This window comes from Hippocampus bargibanti, linkage group LG11, assembly GCF_051943395.1.
Source record: "Hippocampus bargibanti isolate YZ-2025 linkage group LG11, ASM5194339v1, whole genome shotgun sequence".
Classification (NCBI taxonomy): Eukaryota; Metazoa; Chordata; class Actinopteri; order Syngnathiformes; family Syngnathidae; genus Hippocampus; species Hippocampus bargibanti.
Genome location: NC_142744.1, coordinates 7,281,891 through 7,308,848, shown reverse-complemented (window position 1 = coordinate 7,308,848; position 26,958 = coordinate 7,281,891). Strand labels below are relative to the sequence as shown.

The 26,958-nt window shown below is 41.3% G+C and overlaps 1 protein-coding gene across 1 annotated transcript in view; it reads left to right on the top strand.

Moving 5' to 3' along the window:
* The first annotated feature begins 2,031 nt into the window (after nucleotides 1-2,031).
* The window catches only part of LOC148891367 (ephrin type-A receptor 4-A-like), a 42,334-nt gene continuing 17,407 nt past the window's right edge, over nucleotides 2,032-26,958 (top strand). Inside the window, exons 1-5 of the mRNA XM_089007851.1 lie at nucleotides 2,032-2,401; nucleotides 4,260-4,327; nucleotides 8,315-8,512; nucleotides 11,654-11,764; nucleotides 13,494-13,848. Of these exons, the coding sequence (XP_088863977.1) occupies nucleotides 2,245-2,401; nucleotides 4,260-4,327; nucleotides 8,315-8,512; nucleotides 11,654-11,764; nucleotides 13,494-13,848 (889 nt within the window). The 5' untranslated portion in view covers nucleotides 2,032-2,244. The remainder of the gene's footprint in view (nucleotides 2,402-4,259; nucleotides 4,328-8,314; nucleotides 8,513-11,653; nucleotides 11,765-13,493; nucleotides 13,849-26,958) is intronic.

Here is a 26,958-nt window from a genome sequence, read left to right as displayed (position 1 = left end):
ATCATCAGCATCCATACTCCACCGACGTCCACCCATCCAATCAGCTCCTCACTGCCAATATGCTATCCCTAGTCTCTTTTTTCCCAACCTCCTTTGTTCGTTTCCTTTGCCGCCCACACACCTCGCGTCCCTTGGGTTTTTTTCCCCCCCTCTCACGCATATTCTCACGTTTACATTCTGAAAATGATTTTATTTCCTTCCAGTCGTCCTTCCCATATTGATCTGTATCGTGTTAGATACTGAGCAATTCTGCGGGTGTCCGTGTTAACAGACAAAATACACAAATAGACACTATCCGTGTGAGACCTACAATACAGATGTGTGGGCAGAAGCCATCTGGGGACTAAAATTGAACAAAAGACTATGTGTGTGTGTGTGTGTGTTTCTCGATGCATTTGTACCATGGAGTGCCAGGGACCCACTGTGGAACCCCCCCCCCCCCCCCCGGTCCTCCAGAGAGAGTGGGAAATACATCCCAACAGTCATCAATCAAAACTTTGGTGACACAAATGGCCAGAAACAACAGCTCGTTCAAGGACCGCCCACCCACGGCATTTACACCACAGGCCTTCGACTTTTACCCCCCAACATCATTGGTCGAACCGTCCCCGGGCGAAATCAGGTTCCCCGTTTGGGCTAATTTGGCCTTTGTGATTGCGCAGTCGATCGCGGCATTGGGGGAGAAAGAAACGTGAAAATGGTCTTATGTAGATGCGGGGTGGTGAAGTAGCACATCGAATGCGAGACTTGCTTTTTATTTTAACATCACAAAGCACCAGATGCTCTTCCTTGGGCTTATTAGAATGCCTGACACGGGATCAACATGGTTTCGGCGAAGCAAGTGCACAAACAAAAAAACAAGATGGAAACTGGAGCATGACAATGCAAACACAGACAAGAACAACCTTGATACTGTGTTGCTTTGAGATACATAGAATCCCTGTTCTAGCCTCTCCAAAAATTGAACAAATGCCTTTTATGGATAATAGTACTCCAATATTGTACATGAAAAACTCCATTGCCAAGGTTTTTGTCATTGTCACTCGAATAAACTACATAAACATTCAATACAGTGTTAGAAACCTTCGACCCTCTTCTTTCATCACAAAAAACAGTTATTTCCTAAATTATATGGGTCTGGAGTTATATGGCCTTGAAATGAGGGTACCTGTCCTAAATACAATTCGATACATATACAGTATATTGGTTTGTATAGCGCTATAAAAACAGCTGAAGCTGGAACATTATTTATTATTATTATTATTATTATTATTATTATTATTATTATTATTATTTTATTATAGTATAGTTTGAGATTTTGTTCCTGCAGACTTTATTTAATACAATTTGCCAAATACACCCTGCTCCTCCCTCCTCCCTGATTTTTTGGGGGTCCACTCCCACCAAATCGTCTCACCTACTCGGTCTACATAAGAGCGATTGTCTCAAACCTCTCCGAGGGAGCGGAGGGTGTTGAGAAAAGGCCACGGGACTGTTCTTTGTTTTGCTTTGTCATGTTTCTAAGCTGTCCTGTACTATTTTTTTCCTTGTCTAAATGGTCGCAGTTGAGCAGATATTTTTTCCGGGATGGACCGTTCCTCGACATTTTTTTTTACGAGTACAATTTTTTTACGAGTACAGAGAAAACACAAAGACGAGAGTCAAAAATGAAATGATTAACATTTGTAAAACTTAAATGAAAATGACTACCAAAAGGGGGCGCTGTAGTTACGTGTACTGAAAGTGCTGTGGAGCTAACCCGGAAGTCACCTCAAACCTTCAAACGCTCGAAATGACACATTATTCCTGATGTCCCGAAAAGCATAATCGTGTGAATTTTGTGTGGTGTTTTTACGGATTCCTCTCCACGGATTCTCTCATAAAAAATAAATTAAGCTCAAGAAACAGAGCGAATGAAATATTTATCGTCGATCTGTGGTCCAGTTTGGAGGCATTTGAAACTAAAAATAGAGCGTCCATTTTTCAAATATACGTGACAAAAAAACGTTAACATTTTACCAACACACACGTTGTTATAACTTACAATTCGTTCATGGTAACCTTTAGTGTGTGTATAGCATTTGGCTCGTGTAGTTTGAAAGACCATTACGCCAAGCACGCGAGTGTGAGACCGCCCCACGATCCACAGCATCGAACTCACTCCCACTACACGCGCGCACACACCCCACCCCACACGGACACACACTCTTGGCTTCTTCATTCACACACACTTTTCCCATCGGGATGGATCCTCCGCAGACAGCGCGCACAGCCAGCGGCCAACGGGCACGCATCCCTTCGTCACACATGGCTGAGCATATAGGGCGAACATTCACCGTGTTTTTGTGGATAATAACTCTTGTTTCAAGTTCAAGGACGAGGAATTATCCGGCCAATGAAGGTAAGGTCTTGGCTTGGCTGCGTGCGCTCCGTACGCGCTGATGGTTCGCTTTTTGTTATCCAGAAAAGCTGTGAAAAGTTGACAGATTGCAACATTTGCAGCGTTCTTTTGCTTCTTTGGGCTGTGATGCATCTCGAAGCTTTTTGGGATGTGTCACGTGAATTGCTCGTCTTCTAATATTATGCATGTTATAACCTTGTCGCTCACGTATGCCTTACCTATAGTTTTAAATCACTAATTGTACATAGTACATAGAGGATACAAGTTTACCGTTTGGATTTGAATGCCAAAAAAAATCAGTTTTTACCTTGTCCAGAAATCTTAGAGGTTAATGGATGGGGCATGGGAATGGCCATAGCATTTTTGTCAAAGGTCCAAAAGGTTAGATTTAGTCAACACAGTCATCCATGTCAGTGATGAGTGAGAACAGGAATGCTGAGCCAGGATGACACTCGTTCCCAACATCAGTGATCTCTGGCTTTACAAAATTCCCCAGACACACTCCAACTTGTAAAAATGTCTTGCCACAAATGTGGATTTAATTGTGGACGTTACAAAATGCTCATTTTGTTTTCCGCAAGGTGGGCCAATATTTTTGTTAGTCTCAGATAAGTGATTCAGAAAATGGATAGATAGATGGATAGATAGATAGATGGCTTATTTCTCTATTAAGTGGTGGCTTGTGATGACAGATAGAAGACTTCAAAAGGAGGGGCACCTTTTAAAGCCACTCACAGTTAAAAACAACCACTCAGCTTTACGATAGTCTACTTAGCTTAGTGCTAACAAACTATGTAAAATGACTTTTATTTGAACATAAATGGTGTATCAGCACAGATAGATATTCGGCTGACCTCCCCGTATATGCAGTTAAGGACCAGTCGAATCCCATATTGATAAATTTTATGAATGTATATGTGTATATATCTATCTATCTAGATAGCTAGATAGCTATGTAGCTATCTAGCCATCTATTAATCCATCCATCAATTTTTGGGGAACACGTGCTGAATATTGTTAGGGTTTGTAAAATAAAATATTAAATACATGAATTAAATGAACTTTTATATGGATTTTTTGTGTTTTAGTGTTCGCTGGCCAACCCAATCAATTGTGTTCTTTGTCTTTTGATGAAAAAAAAGAATACATTGAGTGAAGCTTACTTAGTTACATCCATTAATATTATTATTCACTCATTCACTGCCAGACATATGCAAAAATGTGTCCTCTGCAGTACCAGGGTTTTTGTCATTGTAACTCGAATTCCAGGATCCACAGAATATTGAGCTTTAGGACTACATAAACATTCAATGCAGCGTTAGAAAACCAAGACTCTTTTCTTTCATCAGAAAAAAAGAGTTAATTCCTAAATTATATGGGTCTGGAGTTATATAAGCTTGAAATGAGGGTGGCTGTCCAAAATACAATGCAATATTGGTTTATATAGCGCAGGGGTGTCAAACTCCGGTCCTCGAGGGCCGCTGTCCTACATGTTTTCCAAGTCTCCCTGTTGCAACATACCATAATTTATAGCGCTTCAACAACAGCTGATGCTGGGAAAAAAAAGCGCTAATATTGAAAAAGGGAAATACTGCCCTCTTGTGGAAAGGAAAAAAAAACATTGCCAGAGGCCATGGCCAGCCCATATCGGCACCGAAACAAGAAAAAACCCGAACAAATTCGGGAATGGCGCTCCATGTCATATTTTCAATTCCCGAATCAATTCGTGAATGGCAGTGAATGATAATTAATTAATTATTTAAGAAATTATTATATTGAGTATTTTTCAAAGAATACATTTCTTTGTATGTTTTCTCTTTTTTTAAAATTGAAATTAACAGTGTATGTGTTATTTTAGTGACCCTGCTGGATACCAGGACAGTGCCAGGAGAGCTGAAATGGGCAGCGAGTCCCTCTGAAGGAGGGGTGAGTGGGAGTTTTCTATTTGTCCATTTTATTTATTTATTTATTTTAAATCAAAATCACTTTAGACAACCTGCTGTCTTTTTGCACAACACACACAATCGTGCACACATGAGTCCTAAAAACAAAATATTCACCCCACAGATTTGAAAAACGAGCATTCCACACAGTCTAAGTGCTAAGATGAGCTAGTTGGCATTGTGTTTGGCAGGCACGCCACGTGGCAACAAGCAGCCGGGTGGTGGGTGTCATTTCTTTAGACTTTTTTTTTTTTAACTAGAATGCATTCACCAGAATTTGTTGTAAAAATCTCTACTTTCACCATGCAGTGACTCTCACCACGTTGTTAGTTTAAGAGTTATTAGCGAACTTGACACCGGTTTCTCTGCTCTCTATACACTCATTCTCTCACAGGCTGCTTGATTGGCAGGGTCCTGGTCCGCACACACCGAGCTTTTGATTCCAAGCGCCACCCTCCCCCCCAGCTCCCCTCAGCTCCCCTCAGCCCTCCTGACACTTTCTGCATCTTCTTGCTTCAAATACACATATCACAGGGGATTCTTTTGCAAGCCTAAAGCTTTATTCCCCCCCGCCGCCCGCCTGACAGCTGGGATTTTCCTTCAGCTAACAAAGACTCCAAATGAGTCGAGACGAGGAGGCATCACACCTCTTTTTTTTTCTTTACGTCCAATCCTTCAAACACCCACATATAAAAAAATTAAATTAAAAAACGCCTACCACGCGAGAAGCGCACTCATGCCCTTGTAGATGCTCTCACACTCTTGCGCTGCACATTAACCCTCCGAAGCATGGGCCATCATAACCGTCATAAAATTTTCATCTCCTCAAGCTCAATTCTCTATTGTAGCTTTTAACTAGAAGTGGTTTTTTTCTTATTCTCTGTGGAAAACAGTTTTCAGGTTATAATGTCGAGAAACAAATCTTTCACATAATACTCCCAGCGCAATATCAGGAGCAATAATAACACAAAACCTGTTTTATTTATTATGAACCCAGACTCATATACATGCAATTGAATTTATGGAGATAATCCAGTTTCTTTTGGCGGCTCAAAACATGCACATTTTAGGTTTATTGACCATTCTTGGTTTTCTATTGGTTTAAGTGATTATTTGTCTTTATGCGCCCCAGGAAATTGACAGTGCAGGGTGGCCTTCACTCAAAAATGAACTGACATAGGCTTCAGCCAAATTTGAAACAGACGCTCCCCAATTTATGAACAAGATACGTTCCTAACGGTCGTTCGTAAAGTGAATTTGTTCGTAAATTGCTTCAGTGGTATATTTTGTATGGAATGTATGTTTAGGGCTTATATAAGTATGTTTAAGGCTTGCATAAGTAACCTGTATTGGTTTGTACTGAAAAATGAACATTTAATAAAATATTTGTTCTATAAAGTCATGTACATGTACAACTGGAGAGAATATTAGATATGTTACTAACAACATGTTCGTATGTACATTTGATCGTAACTCGAATGTTCGTAAGTAGGGGAGCGTCTGCTAGTAAAAAGGCGCGCAATACAAAATCTAACTTACATCATCTCTGTATGAACATTTTTCGACATACCCGCAAAAATGGTCATATAAAAATGGTCATATGTACCGTTGTTCGGAACTCGAATGTTCATAACTAGGGGAGCATCTGTATATTGAAATTTGTTTTGAGAGGTTTGAAAATGCACGCGTCTGCAAAGAATGGGGATTTGACGATATTTCTTGACAACGTGGAAATCATTTCATTTTATAGATCAGTTTGTCTGATTGCAATTTGGGGTTGGGAGAAACCGTTTCATTGCTCTGATCTCTAGTTTCCGTACTGTAACTTTCCGGAACAATTATGACATCATCAAGGCCTGGGCTGCTGGAACCTTTGCGAAAATCTGCTGGTCACAAACATAAATTTCGAGACTGAGTTGACAGCAGCACGACTTCATTATATTGGTCTGTACTTATATGAGATTGAAATGAGGGCGGCCGTCCAAAATACAATGCAATATATACATATTGGTTTATATAGCGCTTTAACAAAAGCTGAAGCTGGACCAAAGCGCTAACATGGAAAATATGTGGAATTCTGCCCCCTTGTGGAAAAGCAAAAACATTGTCAGAGGCCATGGCCAGCGCTTTATCAGCACCCAAGCATGAAAAAACAAAACCCGACCAAATTCAGGAATGGTGCTCTGCGTTATATTTTGGATTGGATTTGGATTGGATTGGATATGCCTTTATTAGTCTCACAGTGGAGAAATTTACATTTCACAGCAGCAAAGTGATGAAAGGAATGAAAGTAGAAAAACAAAATACATGAGCTGCTGGAAAGGCAGCCACTCTCGCGGCGCCGTCTTGAAGTCAAAATAACAAAAAAAAAAACTAAATAACAAATAATATGACAGCACATTTTCAATTCCAGAATAAATTTGTGAATGGCAGTGAATGAGTTAATTATAGTTAGTTCGGCAGAGTGACCTCACCGACGCATACAATGTCTAATCATCAATTCACTAATTGATGTGTAGCACTAAAGGTCATAATTAGCTCACTGAGGCGTTGAGCACTGATGGCATATTGATGAGAGTTTATTGCGCACATACACACGCTCACTCATTCCTTCTTACACGCACTCCCCCCCTCCCGTTGTCCCTCGTTGGACATGGCACATTTAAGCGTGTGTGGTTGTGGGTTGTAGGGAGAGAGCAGATTATTATTCAGTGGCAATAAAAAGCCAATTTGGAGTTTGGGAAGCTTGGCGGTCATTTGAGGGGTCGCGGTACAAGGCAAGTGGCTGCCTCGATTGAGATGGATGATGCAGTGAAGGCTGAGCCTGCTCTGCTTTGCATGGAAATGTGGCTGAAAAAAAAGAAAGAAAAAAGATGACTGGCAACAAATGGTATACCGAAGCAGAATTGTGATGTTTTATATTTAACTCATTCACTGCCAGACATGTGCAAAAGTATGTCCACTCCAGTGCCAGGGTTTTTGTCATTGTTACTTGAATTCCAGGACCCACATAATATTGAGTTTTAGGACTATATCAACATTCAATACAGCGTTAGAAACCTTAGACTATCCTCTTTCACCAGAAAAAAGAGTATCTTACTAAATTATATGGATCTGGAATTATCTGATCTTGAAATGGGGGCGGCCTTTCCAAAATACAAAGCAATATACAGGTAACATCCAACTTACGACCGAGTTCCGTTCCGACCAAACGGTCGTAAGTCAAAAGGGTCGTGAATCGAAATCCATTCAAAATGTTGAATAGAGACTCGCAGGCTGAATGACTCGCAAACTACCCCCTCTGGTGCCATCACACGGTCGATTGCTGTGCGATAGTGAGATGCTGGCTGGCTGGCCAAAATTGTTGAACATATTGCTGGGCTGCTAGCGCGTTGCAGCGCCAGGCGTAGAATTAATTTTTTAAAAATGGAGGTCGTGGTCGTAAGTCGAGCTAGTCGTAAGTCAGATGTTACCTGTATACATATTGGTTATATATAGCGCTTTAACCACAGCTGAAGCTGGAACAATGCGCTAACATGGAAAAGATATGAAATTCTGCCCCCTTGTGGAAAAGGCCAGCGGTTTATCAGCACCCAAGCATGAAAAAAATAAAACCCGAACAAATTCGGCAACAGCACTCAACATCATATTTTCAATTCCAGAATAAATTCATGAATGGCCGTGAATGAGTTAAAAAAACAGCCAACATAAGGACGATAATCATCACGCACTGCCATAGTTTGCATTTAAAGATTTGTATTTTAATTTGAAAAGTATATTTCATATACTGCGGTTCAGGGTGTCCCCTGCCTCCTGCCCAAAGACCGTTCTGAGGATGAGTGGTTTAGATAAGCGGTAGATATTTGATCTATCTGAAGCCTAATATTTTGTTCTCTTGATTTTTGTGATGCTGGATGTGCTACTACGAAACAGCCACAGAGACTAAAAAAGTAATCTTGTGCAATTGCAGTGGGAAGAAGTGAGCATCATGGATGAGAAGAACATACCCATCAGGACATACCAGGTGTGTAATGTCTTGCAACCCAACCAGAACAACTGGCTGAGGACGGATTGGATCGCCAGGTCTGGTGCTCAGAGGGTTTACGTGGAGGTCAAGTTTACGCTCAGAGACTGCAACAGCTTGCCGGGGGTCACCGGCACCTGCAAGGTATGAAGTTTCTGAATAAATCCAACAGTATCTTTGGTATATTGTGGAATTTTCAATGTTTTTTATGGGATCTTACAGTATGTAGTATCCCTAAGATGCACGTTATCTTACTTTTTTTGGAGATGCTTCATGATAGCTATATCAACCAATGTGTATTGTATTGTATTGTATTGTAAAAACTCAATTCTGCTCATCAAAGCTATTCAAGAAGAAGCTTATTTCCAGTTTCTGTTAATGTTCACCATCAAGCTAAACAAACAACAAAGAGAATTACATATCGTGTTTTTAAATAACTACAGCTAGCAGAATGCTAAGGCACAATGGGAGACGCTAAAGCCATCGACAAAAAACAGTATATAATGTGGTGATGTCATGACTTTTTAACTCATTCACTGCCATTCACAAATTTATTCGGGAATTGAAAATAATGACTTAGAGCACCATTCCCGAATTTGTTTGGGTTTTTTTTTCATACTTGGGTGCTGATAAAGCGCTGGCCATGACCTCTAGCCATATTTTTTCTTTTTCACAAGGGGGCAGCATTTCCCTTTTTTTCCATGTTAGCGCTTTGTTCCAGCTTCAGCTATTGTTAAAACCTATTAATGGCATCCAGACGTTCCGCTACTTACAAACATTCAAGTTACGAACAACGGTACACATTTTTGTAGTAACACATGTAGTATTTTCTCCAGTTACGTATCTTTATAGTTCGCTGACGAAGCTTTTTGGATGAGGAGTGAAATGTCCAATACCTTCAAAGAAGTATAGTTGACGGCTGAAGAAACCTTTTCATCGATATTTTTATCGAGCATGTATTTTATGAAATGTTTATTTTTCAGTACAACCCAAGGTTACAGGTTACTTATACAATCCTTAATCATATTTATATAAACCTTAAACATACTTTTATAAACCCTAAACATACATTCCATACAAAATATAGCACTGAAGCAACACATTGGTATCTCGTTTGTAAGGTTTGTAAGTTGGGGAGCGTCTGTATTTCAGTTTTACCGTACAGCCATGCAGAAAGAGCAAGGTCAAAAAGTCATTTTTGAATTATAGTTTGCTGTATTACACAATACTTTGTGACCTGTTCTTTTTTTATCTAGACCAATATTACTTATCTTAAAAAAACAACAACACTAAAACGAAACTAAGATGAATAATTTTAGTAAAAATATACAGATGCTCCCGATTTACGAACATTCGAGTTATAAACAATGGTACATATGAACATTTTTGTAGTAACAAATGTAGTATTCTCTCCAGTTGTACATGTAAATATCTTAATCGACCATGTATTTTATTACATGTTTATTTTTCAGTACGAACAAATACAGGTTACTTACTTATGCAAGCCTTAAAGGACAACCGACATCTCCAGACAAGTTGTGTCCATATTTTGTAAAATTGCTTCAAATGACTTCTACTGAGCGTATTTTACAAAGATTCCACCGCATATAGCTATATTTTATGTTTTGAGACTCATGCTGAATATTCCGGAAGTCTTGTTTTTGAGTTGGTGATGAGTCCGTACGTGACGTCACTGAAGGAACGCCCCTGACCGAAAAAAAGGACACATTGTAGCAGTCCTTCCATCACGTCAATGCTTGTTTGGTCTGAAAACCTTGTGTTGCACCAGAAAGAGCTAGAAGAGGGTGTCCAAGCTCCATGGACGGAATTTATCAGCCTGTGGAAACGGGCTAATTAATTCCTCACAGGAGGTCGCCATTTTCTGCCTCTTTGAGGGTAAGACATTTCCCCTCAATGTTGCCTCAAAATGGCACGGAATAAATTCTTTAATCGATTGCAAACATGTATGCTTTCCTCTTCAGAACTATTTGAATCATTTTCATAACTGGATGTGTAACAAGAAAGCATAAAGCATATTCTCCGAATCTGAAGCTATTGTTTTTATTCTCCAGCAATGCAAGACGTCTTGGCATGACATCACGAACTGAGGGCGGGACTCCATGAAAATGCCCAATTCGCAGCTCAATTTTTTTGCAGATTTTGGACACTTTACGTCATTTTTATTGGTGTTTTGCATTTGAATAAAAATATCATCCTGCGTGTTTTGGGCATTTTAGATGCTATAAAACGTTTTTCTGGTGTCAGTTAGGAAACAAAAAAGTGAGAGTCATTTAAACATATTTATATAAACCTTAAACCAGGGGTCTCAAACTCAATTTACCCGGGGGCCGCTGGAGGCAGATTCTGGGTGAGGCTGGGCCGCATCATGATTTCCACAAGAAGAGCATAGATAAAACATTCCAATGTTCCCAAAATCTTTATTTTTAACACACAAAAAATGAATTAAATGGAAAAATGAATAAAAATAAATTAACCAGTAATAAATAAATGATCATAAAGCAGATACAGACGACTGAGAAAACCACAGGAAAACTAATTATTTTAATAAAGTTTCAAATGTCTGTATTAACAGTTCTTTAATCTTTAGCTTTCTTCACATAAATAAAATATTGAACATGAACTGTCGTAAACATGGCTTCTCTTGCCGACTTGTTCAGCTTCACACACAAGTTTCATTCGTATCAATCATGCTAACATTAATCTTTCATATCAAGGCGGGCCGCAAAATATTCTTTTAGGGGGCCGCAGTTGGCCCACGGGCCGCGATTTTTAGACCCCAGCCTTAAAAAGGCTTATATAAGCCCTAAACATACATTACATACAAAATATAGCACTGAAGCAAGTTATGAACACATTCGCCTTATGAACAACCGTTTGGGACGTATCTCGTTCGTTAGTAGGAGAGCGTCTGTATCGTGCTTCTAAGAAACACAACAATTCATTCATTTTCAACGTTTTATGCTTTGATGTGGGTGTGTTGTGTATTCTATCCATTTAAGTTTTGTGAAATGTTGTTTCAAGCTTGTGCCAGTGATAAAACAATTCATATGGTCTCACTTATTGTGGCATTTCTGGAATGTATCCCCTAGTGTAGACCCCAGCGTGTATTGAATTTCCCGAGGCAGCTTTTGATGGATATTTATGATATTTTACCACCCGCCATTGCTCAGTTTGGTTCATTATCATATAAAGAGGGAAAATGAGCAGTGACGGAGATGAATAAGACAGCTTCTCTTCTTTAAATCCCCCCCTTTTGTCTTGCAGGAGACGTTCAATCTATACTACCACGAATCCAACGAGGACAGGGAGAACTTCATCAAAGAGAGCAGCTTCATTAAAGTGGACACGGTGGCAGCAGACGAGAGTTTCACTCAGGTGAGGAGCGAATTCTTCATTTGTTTGCCCCCGCTCGCTTTAATTCACTTTTATCTCGAAGAAAAAGCCTCCAGAGACACTTAGCTGTAATGTTTTTATTTGTGGAACAAGCACTTTTATCTTTGCTGGACCGTGCAGGAATATTTCTCAGGCCTTGCTAATTACTTCTCCGAAGAAGGGTTGATGTTTTCATTAGTGTTTGATTATTTGTTAGCGTGGGGGATTTGCACAACCACCGTGTTACTGATTTCCATTAAATGCCATGAAATGAAATGCATGTTGTTGAGGATGAAAGTGGAGATGTGAGATGTTTATTTATTACCTGCACCAAACTCAAAAAATGTCATAAAGGAATCAGTTGATGTTCCTGGAGATCATTAACTTATTCACTGCCATTCACAATGTTTTTCAGGGATTGAAAACATGAGGTAGAGCGCCATTCCTGAATTTGTTTTGTTTTTCTTGCTTGCGTGTCGATAAAGCGCTGGCCAGACCTCTTGCTACGTGTTTTTTCAATGTTAGCGCTTTGTTCCAGCTTCAGCTGTTCTTAAAGCGCTATATAAACCAATATGTATGTATTGCATTGTATTTTGGACAGCCACCCTGATTTCAAGCTCAGATAACTCCAGACCCATATAATTTAGGAATTAACTGTTTTTTTCTGATGAAATAAGACAGTCTAAAGTTTCTTACGTTGAATGTTTATGTCGTCCTAAAACTAAATATTCTGTGGGTCCTGAAATTTGAAGGAAAATGACAAAAACCTTTCACTGGAGTGGACACATTTTTGTACATGTCTGGCAGTTAAGGAAATAGTTTAGCGGTACCGAAATAAATTACGGTGACTGATTTTATTTATTTTTCAACCTGGACAGGTCCAGTTGGTACTGGAATGCCATTATTGTTTCAACACTGCTTTCATAGACCTTTTTTTAACTCATTCACTGCCATTCCCGAATGTATTCAGAAAAGCATGAGATGGAGAGCCATTCCCGAATTTGTAGATTGCGGGGGGTGCCAATAAAGCGCTAGTCAGACTTCTGGCAATGTTTTTCCCTCCCACGAGGAGGCAGCGCTTGCCTCTTGTACAGCTTCCCCTATTTCAAGCTCAGATAACTCCAGACCCATACAATTTAGGAATTAGCTCTTTATTTCTGATGAAACAAAATAGTCTAAGGTTTCTTAAACTGAATTGAATGTTTATGTTGTAATAGCACTCAAAATTCTATAGGTCCTGCAATTTGAATGAAATTGACAAAAACCCTGGCACTGGAGTGGAGTCACTTTTGCACATCGTCTGGCAGTGAATGAGATAATATGTGAATTTTTTCACTGCTAATATTGCTCTGCAAATATTATTTTTTTTATTCCATTTTTGAAAATAGGAAATAAAATACACATGGTGGCAACACTTTCCCTGATAGGAAAAGGAGTAGAAAGGGAGAATAGAATTCATATTTATGCCCGGAGATGATCTGTCACTCATAGTTACTAATCTCGAGCCTTTATTGCATCATCCAAACAAAAAAACACACACAATCAGGCAAAACAAAACTATTACAGTATATCAATGTGTTTGGGCTGAAACGTGTGATTGGGCAATTTGGTCAATTCAATATTTTTTTTCACAAATCAATACTCTTGGTATGTTTGTTTGTTTTTTTTACAAACAAGACTTTTTTATGAACCACGCTAAAGCATTGCACAAATCGTATCTTTGCACGTCTAGGTGGACGTTGGCGACCGCATCATGAAACTCAACACCGAAGTGCGGGACGTAAGGGTGACAAGCAGGAAGGGCTTCTACTTAGCCTTCCAGGACGTTGGCGCATGCATCGCCTTGGTGTCTGTGCGAGTTTTCTACAAAACCTGCCCGCTGACCATTCGCAATCTGGCAAACTTCCCGGACACGGTGACCGGAGCTGACACTTCATCCCTAGTGGAGGTTAGGGGATCTTGCGTTGACCAATCGCAGGAGAAAGAAGAGCCCAAAATGTACTGCGGTGCCGATGGGGAGTGGCTGGTTCCGATCGGTGGATGTCTTTGCCACGCAGGATATGAAGAAAAAGGGAGTTCGTGTAAAGGTAAGCAGCTTGTTTGTCGTTATTATGATGGTATGACTCATCCGAGGCGACAGTGATGAGGCTTTCTCGGTAAACGTGGCACATTAATTCAGCTGTTCTCCTCATATTGTCATTACATACATAGTAAACTAAGTTGAAGGCTCCCAAGTTACATAGGCAAATCGCCATCTGTTATCTATAGCCGAAACGATAATGACAGCAATAAACATTGCACTCTGCTTTTTTTCAAATTGGATTTGACGGGCGCAATTCAGCAGATTCCTTCTTTTCGCCTAAGTGGAAGTACAGATATTTATGTGAAAAAAAGGCTGGTGAAAGAAGAAGGTATAGATTCGATTCGTGAACATTGAAAAACGTAATTAACTCATTCACTTCCATTCGCAAATTTATTCAGGAATTGAAAATATGACGTAGAAGCGCCATTCCTGAATTTATTCGGGTTGTGTTTTTTCTTGCTTAGGTGCCGATAAAGCACTGGTCAGACATCTGGCAATGTTTTTTGTTACTTCCACGAGGGGGCAGTATTTGCCTTTTTTTCCATGTTAGCGGTTTGTTTCAACTTCTGCTGGCTATCTATTAGCTATTTATTAGCTATCTATTATCTGGCTAGCTAGCTATAAGCTGTTAACTGGATAGCTGTAAAGCTGTCTCGCTGGCTAGCTGTCGGCTATCTCGCTATCTATTAGCAATTTATTAGCTATCCATTAGCTAGCTAGCTATTAGCTGTCTAGCTGGCTGTCTGTTAGCTGTCTGGCTGGCTGGTTGTTGGCTATCTTGCTGCGCTTTCCCAGCCCAAGAGACACCTGCTACTTCAAGTGTACTTCTATAGCAGCACGTTGTGAATGAGTTAAGTTGAAATAGTTTGGTCATTGGTGTTCCATACACTCAAGTTCTTTAGGACTCATTGTGAATTGCCATCTGGACAAAAAAAAATGGGTGAAAGGGGTTTAAGTCTGGTCCGAATTTTATGGTGGCAAATATGCAAACTGTTCACACGTGACTTTTATGGTGAGAGCGTGTGTGTGTGTGTGTGTGTGTGTGTGTGTGTGTGTGTGTGTGTGTGTGTGTGTGTGTGTGTGTGTGTGTGTGTGTGTGTGTGTGTGTGTGTGTGCGTGTGTGTGTGTGTGTGTGTATATACACATGCAGCATTCGACAAAAGTCTTCCGTGGAGACATTCAAACAACACGGTGTCACTCCCCCTATTCACTCCCACACAGATGGACAGAGACCAGTCAAGGGGGGACCTGGGGGAGCCTCTGGTTGAACTGCTCCCTCCATTTTTATTTATGGAGCCTATCCCAGAAGGCTAATTGTATAACAAACAGCGCCATAATTCAACATTTCAAAGAAAGAGAGACTAAGAGAGAAACGGCGACATAAAGGGAATTGCCGTTGGTTCCATTTGGCAATCCACAGACTGGAAAACAGCTTTTTCTCTCTCGCGTCTTTTCAATAGAGAGTATTAGCCAAATTTTAGTGTGTTTATGTGTGTGGGAGACAAATGTTCTTCAAGACCTTATAATAATAATAATACATTTCATTTCTCAGCGCCTTTCAAAACTCTCAAAGTCACTTTACAGTCACAGGATCAGTGTTTCTGCGGGTGAGCAGCGGAAGACACATGCGCCATCGTTCACTCAACTAAGAAATAACTCAAATAGATAGATAGCTAGCTAATAGATAGCCAGCTAGACAGCTAGCTAACTAGGTACATAGCCATATAGCACATAAATAGCCAGCTACATAGCTAGCTAGCTAGCCAGATAGCTAATAGATAGCAAATGGATGGCAAATAGATAGCCAGCTTGGTTTGAGTACGTTTAGTGCGCTTTGTCGAGTCTGCATGTCCTTGTAGGCATGCTTTTATTGTAAAAGCTCAAAACTCAATCATAATAATAATATAATAATACATTTTATTTCAAGCGCCTTTCAAAACACCCAAGGACACTTTACAATAAAAACAATAGAACACAGCACATAACAATAAAACCATAAGTAAAATGATAAATAATAAAATAGCAGAGAGAATCAGACATTGAAAGCAATTTTAAACAAATGGGTTTTGAGATGAGCCTTGAAAATAGGGAGGGAGTCAATATTACGGATGTTGGGTGGGAGTGAATTCCAGAGTTTGGGAGCAGAGCGGCTGAAAGCTCTGCATCCCATCGTGGTGAGACGGGCAGAGGGCACATAGAGGTGAAGGGAGGATGAGGATCTGAGGGACCGAGAGGGAACAGAGATTTGAAGCAGGTCAGAAAGATAGGGAGGAGCAAGGTTATGGATGGCTTTGAAAGTAAACAGAAGTATTTTGAATTCGATACGATGTTTCACCGGTAGCCAGTGGAGTTGCTGGAGTACAGGGGTGATGTGGTGAAAGGAGGGGGTTCTAGTGATGATCCGGGCTGAAGAATTTTGGACGAGTTGGAGTTTATGGAGAAATTTCTGATTGACACCGAAGAGAAGTACGTTGCAATAATCGATGCGGGAGGTGACAAGACTGTGGATAAGGATAGCAGCGGAGTGAGGGGTGAGCGAGGGACGGAGACGGTTAATATTACGGAGGTGGAAATAAGCAGACAGAGTAATGTTATTAATATGGGAGTGAAAGGATAGTGAGCTATCGAGGATGACACCCAGACTCTTGACCTGAGGGGAGGGGGACACGGTAGAACTGTCAATGGTGAGGGAGAAACTCTTAGTTTTGTGGAGGGTGGATTTGGTACCGACAAGAAGAAGTTCAGTTTTTTCACTGTTGAGCTTGAGAAAGTTATGGGAAAGCCATGATTTAATTTCTGAGAGGCAACATGAGAGGGATGAAGGTGGAAGAGAGGCGTCGGGTTTGCTGGAGAGGTAGAGTTGGGTGTCATCCGCGAAGCAGTGAAAGTGAATGCCAAACTTACGGAAAATATTGCCAAGAGGAAGTAGGTAGATAATAAAGAGAAGTGGCCCCAGGACAGACCCTTGAGGCACACCAGAGGACACCGGAGAGGACCGTGAGGTGAACGAGTTGATTTGGATGAATTGTGCGCGATCAGAGAGATAGGAATGAAACCAGCGGAGTGGGGTGTGGGTGATGCCTAGGGTGGAAAGTCTGTCGAGAAGGATAGGGTGGGAAATGGTGTCAAAAAGAAACGTAAATAGTTGGAGGGTGGCTAAAGGCTCACAATGATGATTGAGGCCCGCGCGGCGGCTAATATGCAAACACACCAAGATGGCTGACACCGCGTCAAGGCATTCCGTGACTTCCTCTTTTCTGCCTTCAGAAACTACCTTCACCCCATTTACCCCGTTTGTTCACTCTGAAAGGAGGGAGGAGGTTAGACGGGTGCACCTTGAGGTCTGAAAGATGTTCCTCCCCGACGAGATTTAGGAGAAACCCTTGACTCTGTTGAACCAGGAGCAGATGTGAAGTACCATCTATCTATCAGCCGCGTTCTCCCTCCCTTCCTTACCCTCCCGCCGCTTGTCAGCTCGCTGACCGGCCTCAGCTTGCCTAGTTGGAAATCCATCAAAGTGCGTGTGAATAGCAAATGCCGCCCCCCGGTGAAGTCTTTGACCCCGGTGGTGTCAGACATGCACCTTCTCCCATTTTAAGTTTGCAGCGGTGCGGAGATGGAACCAAGGAAGGGGCAGTGAGGAGGGTGGGGGGTGCTAGAGAGGAGATTCAGACGTTCTCTATTCCCACCCGGCGTCAAGGTCAAAGGGTTTCTGGATTTTCTTCACTCTCACGCCTGCGCTTTCTCAGCCCAAGAGACACCTGCTACTTCAAGTGTACTTCTATAGCAGCACGTTGTGAGAAGCTCTGTAGGGAGAACTTCATTTGCGCCAACAGTCCTGAGTGTTCTTTGTCGCATTTTGAGTGATATCATGGGCCACGCACTTTTAAAAGGACAGGTATGGACTGCTGGCAGGTCAGTCAAATCAGAATCAGAATATTTTTATTGCCAAGTATGTAGAACACACATGGAATTGGTTGGCTATCTAGCTGGCTATCTATTTGTTGTCTATTAGCTATCTAACTAACTGACTGGCTATCTAGCTAGCTATATATTTGCTATCTAGCTAGCTATCTATTATATATCTATCCAGCTAGCTATTTATCTATCCAGCTATCTATTAGCTATCTAGCTATCTATCTATTGGCTAGCTATTAGCTAGTTAGCTAGCTTTCTATTTATTTGAGTTATTCCGGGTTGAGTGAACGCTGGCGCGTGTGACTGCCGCTGCTCACCCACAGAAAAAAACGTATCCTGTGACTGTAAAGTGACCTTGAGAGTTGTGAAAGGCGCTTATAAATGAAATGTATTATTATTATTATTATTATTATTATTATCTTTTTCATTATTATCATTATTATTATTATTTGTCTCCGGTGGAACATGCTGCACTAGTATCATCATAAAAAATGCTAAAAGGCACTATTCAGTTATATTTCGCTCACTGTTTAGAAAGTTAATGGCTTGGGGGAAGAAGCTGTTTTGGATTTGATGTGCATGGATTGGTAGCACCTGCCTGGGAGTGAGTCGCTAGAAAAGGTGGTGGGCAGGGTGCGGAGGGTCCAATAGGATATTTCCACGCCCATGTTTCGATTCTTGCAGAGTCACAGGTTTTTACCACGGATGTGACTTGGCATTGTTTTGCCCAAAATAAGCAAAGTAATCCTCGGAAAATACATTTCATTAATGGCAGGCTATATTTACACGCAAATCTTCAGGCAAAAGTCAAAATGCAAATTGTGATCAACTGAAATACCATGATCCCAAACAATTTTCGGCTTCTTACTTTTTACCATTAATATTCTAATACCAGGCCCGCAGACTTTATATACGCACATATGTATGCATCCCGTGAGTTTAAGCGGCTTGTGTATTTTGAGGGATAGATACACACTGTCGTTTTAGCCGAGAGAGAAATGAAAACGTAGTCGAGTTTGCATACCTGTCAACTTGCGAGACACTGTGACCTTACTAACAGCTCAATTTTTCCTTACTGAGAAAAAAAAAACATACATGTGTGTCATATTTTATTGCGCAATTTTATTCACAAAAATTTTCCTGTAAGCATGAATACTTTTAACAAGTTACAAAATCTTTCTAGCAATAATCAAGTATGTTCTTTGTTGTAGAGCAAAAAATAATTTGCGTTCCAACGATGTATAATGCTTATCAAAAAATATGAATGATATTAAGGCAAAAAAAGGAAAATGTTTAAGTTAACCGATTTCAAAATAAAATTAACCGGAACTTGTCTTCTCGGAACTTTTGTTTCTTTTTGATACTTTTCACACGGACTTCTTTTCTTGGTGGTCGACTTTGCTTGTTACAAGTAGCGATATTTCTTTATTAACATTACTGCTCCTATTCAATGGCGAAAACGGGATTCAAAATTATATTGAATATTTTTTGCGTTTCCCATACAAACTTTGTTGTTTGCCGTACACATCTAAACATGTGCAAAAATCGTACAGAATACGTCAAAATACATCTGGTTGACAGTTATGAAACTTGCGGAGAGTTAATCCCACAATTGAATATCGCTGTTCAAGCTGCAAAATGGACACCATTACCATCCGTTTCTTTTTCCTGTCAATCAATCACATTATATTTATGTGACTCAACACTGGAACAAAGCAGTTTTTCCCAAAATCTTTTTTAGATTGTATTGGATTGGATTAGCCTTTAAGTCTCGCATTAGAAAAATTTACATTTCACACTGTAGAAAAAGATTGTCTCACATAAAATTCGCTTCAATTCCAAGCCGCGTTAGTTCCACATATGCATCGGCGCTCTGCGCGAACACACCTTTCTTCTCATCACGGGCTCCTCAAGCCATGCAGCCTAAATCTTATGCTATAATTGTTTAAATCTGCTCTTTGTATGTCCTGCAAGTTGCACGCCAGACTTATACACACACGTATATGTCTTTATGGATACAAACCATGTAATTCTGATTTAAAAAAGTGTTTTACACTTGTCCCGTTCGATTGCGTTGACGTAATTATCGTCACTTGACAAATGTTGATGTTGTCAGATTTCCAATTTGATACCGCGTGAAAGCAAACTGCCGCTGTGTTTTGTGTAAAAAAAGTCCAAGGAGTCTCTTCTTTCATGGAAATCGTGATGCGGCAATTTTTCTTTCATGCAGCCTTTTTTTTTTGTTTTTATGTGACCGTCTCATTCCATTTTCTCCCCGTGGTCGATGAGACACTGCAGGTGCGCTAGAAAAGAAGCACAAGCATGAAATCTGTCTCGACGGTGGGGACTGGGAATGCCAGAGACTGTACACAAAGAGGCATTCCAAGCCTCCCAGGCAGTGAGCGGCCCCGGGCAGCATCAGAAAGCTAAACGCAAGGAGGAGGGGGAGACAAAAAAAAAAAAACAAGAGGCTCCGCTTCCATTCTCGAGCCATTCCCATTTCAAATTCTCTCTGTTGTTTCTTCCTCGCGTCTCCCCCCGCCCTCGTTTCCGATCTTTCCAGACGGATCGCAGCTGTCAAACTTTTGACGACTTCATCTCGCTCGGTCGTGACCCTGCACTCTGCCTATATGGGAGTGTGTGCCTGGCTGTCAGTCAAGAACGTTTGACGTCTTCATCAGGCTCAGTCACGACCCCTGGTTTTAAACGGGGGTGTAAAAAAGGGGTGGGTGGGTTCGTGGACTCTCTACTGGTCTCCTTTGCACACTGTGATGACCCCTCTGACGGGGGTAGGGCGGCTCTACCTTCTGCTGTCACTGGCCCCTTTTTTTTTCAATATCCCTCTCGCACCATTCAACAACTAATCCCTTCTTCCTTTGCCACAGCTCCCGCTATTCTCCACGTCACCTTGTATCAACAGCAAAAAATCAGCGTTTAGCATTTCACCAGACGGTCTGAGTCTTCTCTTGTTTCAGGATTCAGAATGAGTGTGTTGGGAGGTCAGGGGGGTGGTGTTTGGGATTGAGGGTTGGATTAAAATAAGCATCGTACATCGTACAAGAAGGAGATGATAGCTTCCATCGGGCCAAATTTATACCTGTCAATCAGCCGTATTTTGCTGCATTCTGTATAATTTTTTTGACATTTTTAGATGTGGACGGCATATAAGAAAGTTTGTACTTGAAACACAAAAATTGTTACATATAATTTTGAAATATTTTTGACTCCGTTATCGTCATTAAATATTAGCAGTAATGTTAACTATAACAAATATCGCTGCTAGTAAAAAGCGAAGTCGACCATCAAGAAAAAAAGTCAGTGCGAAAAGTCACGAGAAAGTTCTGGTCAAATGGAATTTTATTTTGAAATCAGTTAAATGAAACATTTGGTCATGTTTTTTTCCGCCTTAATATCATCCATACGCTTTTATAAACATGATACAGTAATACCTCAGCTCACAAACTTAATTGGTTCCCAGAAAGGGTGTGTAAGGCGAAAAGTTTGTCTGCCGAACATTTATTTCCCATAAGAAACCATTAAAATTAGAATAATCCGTTTCCAGGTCCCCATAAAACACAATTTTCTACTGAATAAGCCTTAAAACTACACAAAAGATACCTTAATTTATGTATAAAAATGTGCTATTGCATTGTAATTAAAGAAATAAACTCTGCTGTATAATAAAGTCATTTTATTTATTTTTGTGATGGTCTTTGATGTAGTTGCCTCTTGATGACATCCGAGTGAAGTTGCCGTGCTTTCTCGGAGATAATACCCTCACTCATGCTGTCCCCTGCTAGCTGCTTTTCATTAATCCAAATCAACATATTTTTTTTACCCTCTTCTATTGCCTGAGACCATTGCTTAGACAACACAGACCATTGCTACGTGTGGCTAAGGGTGTTAGCCACACGTAGCAATGGTCGACTTACTGGTACTGGGACGCTAAGTCACACAAACGCACACCTCGTTCGTGTTTTTCGAGCGTCATCTTCTTTTGTGTCCTCTTTGGCTTGACACTCGCCTGTGGTTGGGTCGTTTTCAGTCCCATAATAGCAAAAGTACTCCACTCGATAACAAACCACGTCCGCACTCAAAGAAAGGGGGTGACGAAAACTCGTGCGCCAGCCACCGTGGTGCTGTTCGACCGTGTGGTTTGGTGTTCTTCTGCCAAAAACTAGTCCGCCAGCCACCGTGGCGCTGTGTGGTTTGGTTCGTCCGCCGAAAACTAGTTCGTCAGCCGACGCCATATGCTCGCGAATTTAATGTTCGTGAGGCGAAACGTTTGTGAACTAAAGCTTTCGGAAGCTGAGGTATCACTGTACATAATTAGAACACAAATTCAAATTCTCTATGTGCTGTGGACTAATTCAATTTGTCCACAGCAAAAAAAAGGCCACAATGCAATGATGATTGCTAGAAATATGTTGTAACTTGTTAAAAGTCTTCATGTTTACAGGTGAAATTTCGTTGATAACATTGCACAATGAAATATTACACACGCGTATGTTTTTTTTTCTCAGTAAGTGAGGCAAAATTGAGCCGTTCGTAAGGCCACAGTGTCTCGCAGGTTCACAGGTATGGAGTTTATTCATTTGTGTCGGAAAGGATCTATAAGAACATCCGCGAGTGAGCGGATGTTGGTGTAGTTCCCCTTTTAATTCTAAATTTTGGCCACAAAATGGTTTTGCTTATTTGGCATCTGAACACACACTGTGGAGCGCTGCCCAGCAATGCTTACAAAAGTGTGTGTGTGTATGTGTAGGAGTGTATGTTGTCGGCGTCCTGTATTTCGTAAATGCCAAAAATTTGGAAAGAAATCCGGAATGGCACAAGCGATCGTTAAGATGTTCGGGGAAAATGTGCGTCATTATCCCGTCTTTGTCTTTCCTCCAACTCGACGATTCGCGGTCATGGCGGGGTGGAGGTTTGAGCTTTGTGTGAAACAAACGGGGTAGGCCGACCTTTGTGGGGGTCATTGTTGGAGAGCCCCCTTCCTACATTTCACATGCTAATGTAGGGACTGTTGGCTTGCATTTCTTTTCAAAGTCCCATTTTTGAAAATTTTGCACAACTCTGTGTGTACTAAAGACATCCGTTAGGCCGTGATGTCATTTTTGGATTTATTCACTAAGCTCCCACACGTGAGGGTCCACCGATATAAAAATCACATCCTTCCTTCTGCCTTCTTTCGGTTGCAATGATCAGGGAAATATCCAAGTTGAAAAATAAATAAATAAAGAATAGTCACCGTGATTTATTTCTAATAATAATAATACTGCATTTCGTTTATAAGCGCCTTTCAAAACTCTCAAGGTCACTTTACAGTCACAGAAAAGTTTTTTTTTGTGGGTGAGCAGCAGCAGCCACACGCGCCAGCGTTCACTCAACCCGGAAGTAACTCAAATAGATAGAAAGCTAGCCATCTAGCTAATAACTAGCTCACGGCTACCCAGATAGATACTTCGCTATGTAGATAGCTAATAGATAGCCAGCTAATTTCGGTACCGCTATGCTATTTTCTTCACTCATTCACTGCCAGACGATGTCCAAAAAATGTGTTTTTTGTCACGTGACTTCCAGTACCCACCAAATATTGAGTTTTAGGACTACATGAGCATTCAATAGAGCGTTAGAAACCTTAGACTCTCTTCTTTCATCAGAAAAAAGAGTTAATTCCTAAATTATATGGGTCTGAAGTTATATGAGCTTGAAATGAGGACGGATGTCCAAAATGCAATGCAATATTAGAGCTTGAACAACTGATGAAGCTGGAACAAAGCGCAAACATGGAAAAACGGGAAATGTTGCCCCCTGCGCTCAAACAAGAAAAAACAAAACCCAAACAAATTCGGGCATGGCGGTGAATGAGTTAAACGTATAGCCTCCTTCTCGTGTGAGGCTGTATCGGTGCGTGAATCCATCCGTCACTCTGTAAATCCCTCCCACACGCCATCCATCCATCCATCCATCCATCACACGGACAGGTGTCAGACATGAAACAGCTTGGGGTACTTCCTGCGCCTCAACTGTCCGCTGGGTGGGAACAAGGCTCTGTTGACAGATGATAAGGGCTTTGAGAGGAACACACACACACAAACACACACACATACACACTCTCAGTCATGCATACAGTGCGCCGACAAGCCTCTTAGTCAGATGTGCAATGAGCCACATTTGCATTTTAGATGATAGAAGACTGCATATGCAAATGATAACAATACCGATAGTAATCAAAGGGCGCCTTCTCCTGCATGTCTTCATTCGATCGTTCCTCCCTTTTTTCTAGATTCCTCCACCCTTTTTTAACTCATTCACTGCCAGACGTGCAAAAATGTGTCCAGTTCCAGGGTTTTTGTCATTGTCACTTGAATTTCAGGACCTACAGAATATTGAGCTTTTAAGACTACATAAACATTCAATTCAGCGACTCTCTTCTTTAATCAGAAAAAAACGAGTTAATTCCGAAATTATTTGGGTCTGGAGTTATATGAGCTTGAAATGATACAATGCAATACTGTACATGCATATTAGTTTATATAGCGCTTTAACAACAGCTGAAGTTGGAACAAAGTCCTAACATGGAAAAAGGGGAAAAAACATTGTCAGAGGCCTAAACAAGAAAAAAAACAAAACCAATTCCCAAATAAATTTGTGAATAGCAGTGAATGAGTTAATCTCAAAAATCTCATCTCCATGTTTTTTACCCCTTTCTCGTCGACATTTTATTTACGTTTCACTTGGATCAGGAATAGCGAAGTCAATGTCATCAAAATGTTTGCATCCGTTTACACGATAAAAGTCGTCTGTACTTGGGCAATAATGCCGATCTTCGCGATAAGAGTCCGTCAATTAGAACAGCTCTCACTCGCACGAGGGTTCACGCTAGGTTAACGATGCCCAGTTGAACTCTTAGTCCAGGTCAGCCATCCCCCCTAACCGCCTCCTCTCGGACACTTTGAAACCACTGCAAAAGCCATTGAAAAGCCCACAGACAACAGAGAGAACGTAAGGGCACGAGAGTAGGCTGAAATAGGAAGTTTATGGCTTCAATTTCTTTCTTCTGTCTTTCTGACCATTCCCCTTTTCGGACCAGATCATTGCAGAGCCCTGGAATCAACCTCCCCCTCAAAAAAACCTCAATATCTTATCTCTTGTCACGTTACGCCTCTCGTTTTCAGGCTTGGCCCGTATTTTATCTTGATTGTTTGATCGGATTTATGTTCATAAATTTGCAGAACGGGTTTCCTTGCGGGCTATTCTGCCATCAATAAGCCATAAAAACCCGGCTTACTCGTTGTTTGGCGTACGGACGAGCGCGTTCATATTCACATTGACTTATCGGGGGATCCGAGCCATGACGAATGGACGCCGCAGAGGAAATGTGCAGGAAGCCAAGAAGGAGGTAGTGAAAAGCCAGTTTGTGAAAAGTAGGGGGAGGTATACAGGCTCACCCAAATAGGACAGGATGGTCCATGTGAATTAAGACTTCCTCCCTGTCACCCACTCATCATAACACACACACACAAACACACACACACACACACACATTTTTGCGACATGGTGGGGACGTGACGTGTGAGAGATTACCCCATGGGAACTCAATTTCACACACACACACACACACGCACACACACAAACATGCCCGCACACGCATGCACAAACACACACACCCATGTTTTGCTACATGATGGGGACGTGGTGTGTGAGAGATTTACCCCATAGGAACCCAATTTCACACCCACGCGCATGCACAAACACACACACACACACACACACACGTTTTGCTACATGGTGGGGACGTGGTGTGTGAGAGATTTGCCGCATGGGAACCCAATTTCTCACACGCACGCACACACACACATGCACGCACATGCATGTACAAACACACACCCACAGACGTTTTGCTACATGGTGAGGACGTGGTGTGTTAGAAATTTACCCCACGGGAACCCAATTTTACACACTTAGGCATGCACATACACACACACATGCACAAACACACACACACCCACACAGACGTTTTTCTACATGGTGGGGACGTGGTGTGTGAGAGATTTACCCCATGGGAACCCGATTTTACACACTTACGCACGCACACACACATGCGCGCACACACATGCACAAACACATACACACATACACACGTTTTTTAAAATCGTGGGGACGTGGTGTGTGAGAGATTTACCCCATGGGAACGCAATTTCACACACACATGCATGCATACACACATACGCACGTGCATGCACACGCACTGGGAGTCCTCCAAAGTCTTTGGAAATGTGAACGGGTTGAGTACCAGGAAAGATGAATATGGTGTGATGATGAAAACGCTAAATGATCGCAATCGGAACAAATTGAGGATTATTCCTCAGGAATTCAAAGGGGGGGAGTAGGGGTGCGGGGGTTCTCCAATCTGATTGGCTCCCACCAGTAAGTGTCAAGATGGATAATTATATTCTCATTGACAGCTTTGTTACCCTGTCAATACCCAAAGCCGTCAGTACACAGCCTGGAGAGAGGCCCTCCTCTTCTCTTCTGTGTAAATGTCACTTACACTCGTGCAGGCGGTCGGGACCCTATGTGAGGTTTGATGCATTTCATCCGAGTGCTCGCTAAAAGTCAAAAATGAAAAAAGTCAAAATGTCTCTCTTTTGTTCGTTTTGGGAAAGTCCCATGAGGTTGTCTTTAAGAGTCAGCAGTACCGAGACATTACTTTGTCTTAATTATATTTTTGTTTGGCCTTTGTAAGCTAGTCGATATGAAAGACAAAGAGAAATGTATGACAGGTCAAAGGTCACTTGGCCTGAGTCGTTTTTGATGATATTGCTTGGAGGTTGGGCAAGGCAAGACTATATTACAGGTGTCTTGTGGAGTTGTCCCCCCAGGGGCAAAAACAAGCATCTGTTAGACAACCTCTTGCCTGCCTTTGTCACGCCAAATGTTCTCCTATTCGCTGCCCCCCCAAAAAAATCGACATTTCATTCATTTTCTTTCATTTGTTCCTTTGGCGCATTTACCTTCAGAGTGCCTCATTGTTGACCACAAGTGTGTGCATTTCTAAGAAAGAAGACACAATTAATTGACTGTGAGACCGCCTCATTGCAACATGAAACCACCACCCAGTATATTCACCCATGCCCAGTAGTATACCCAGTATACTACTTTCATTTCTTTCATAACTTTGCTGCTGTGA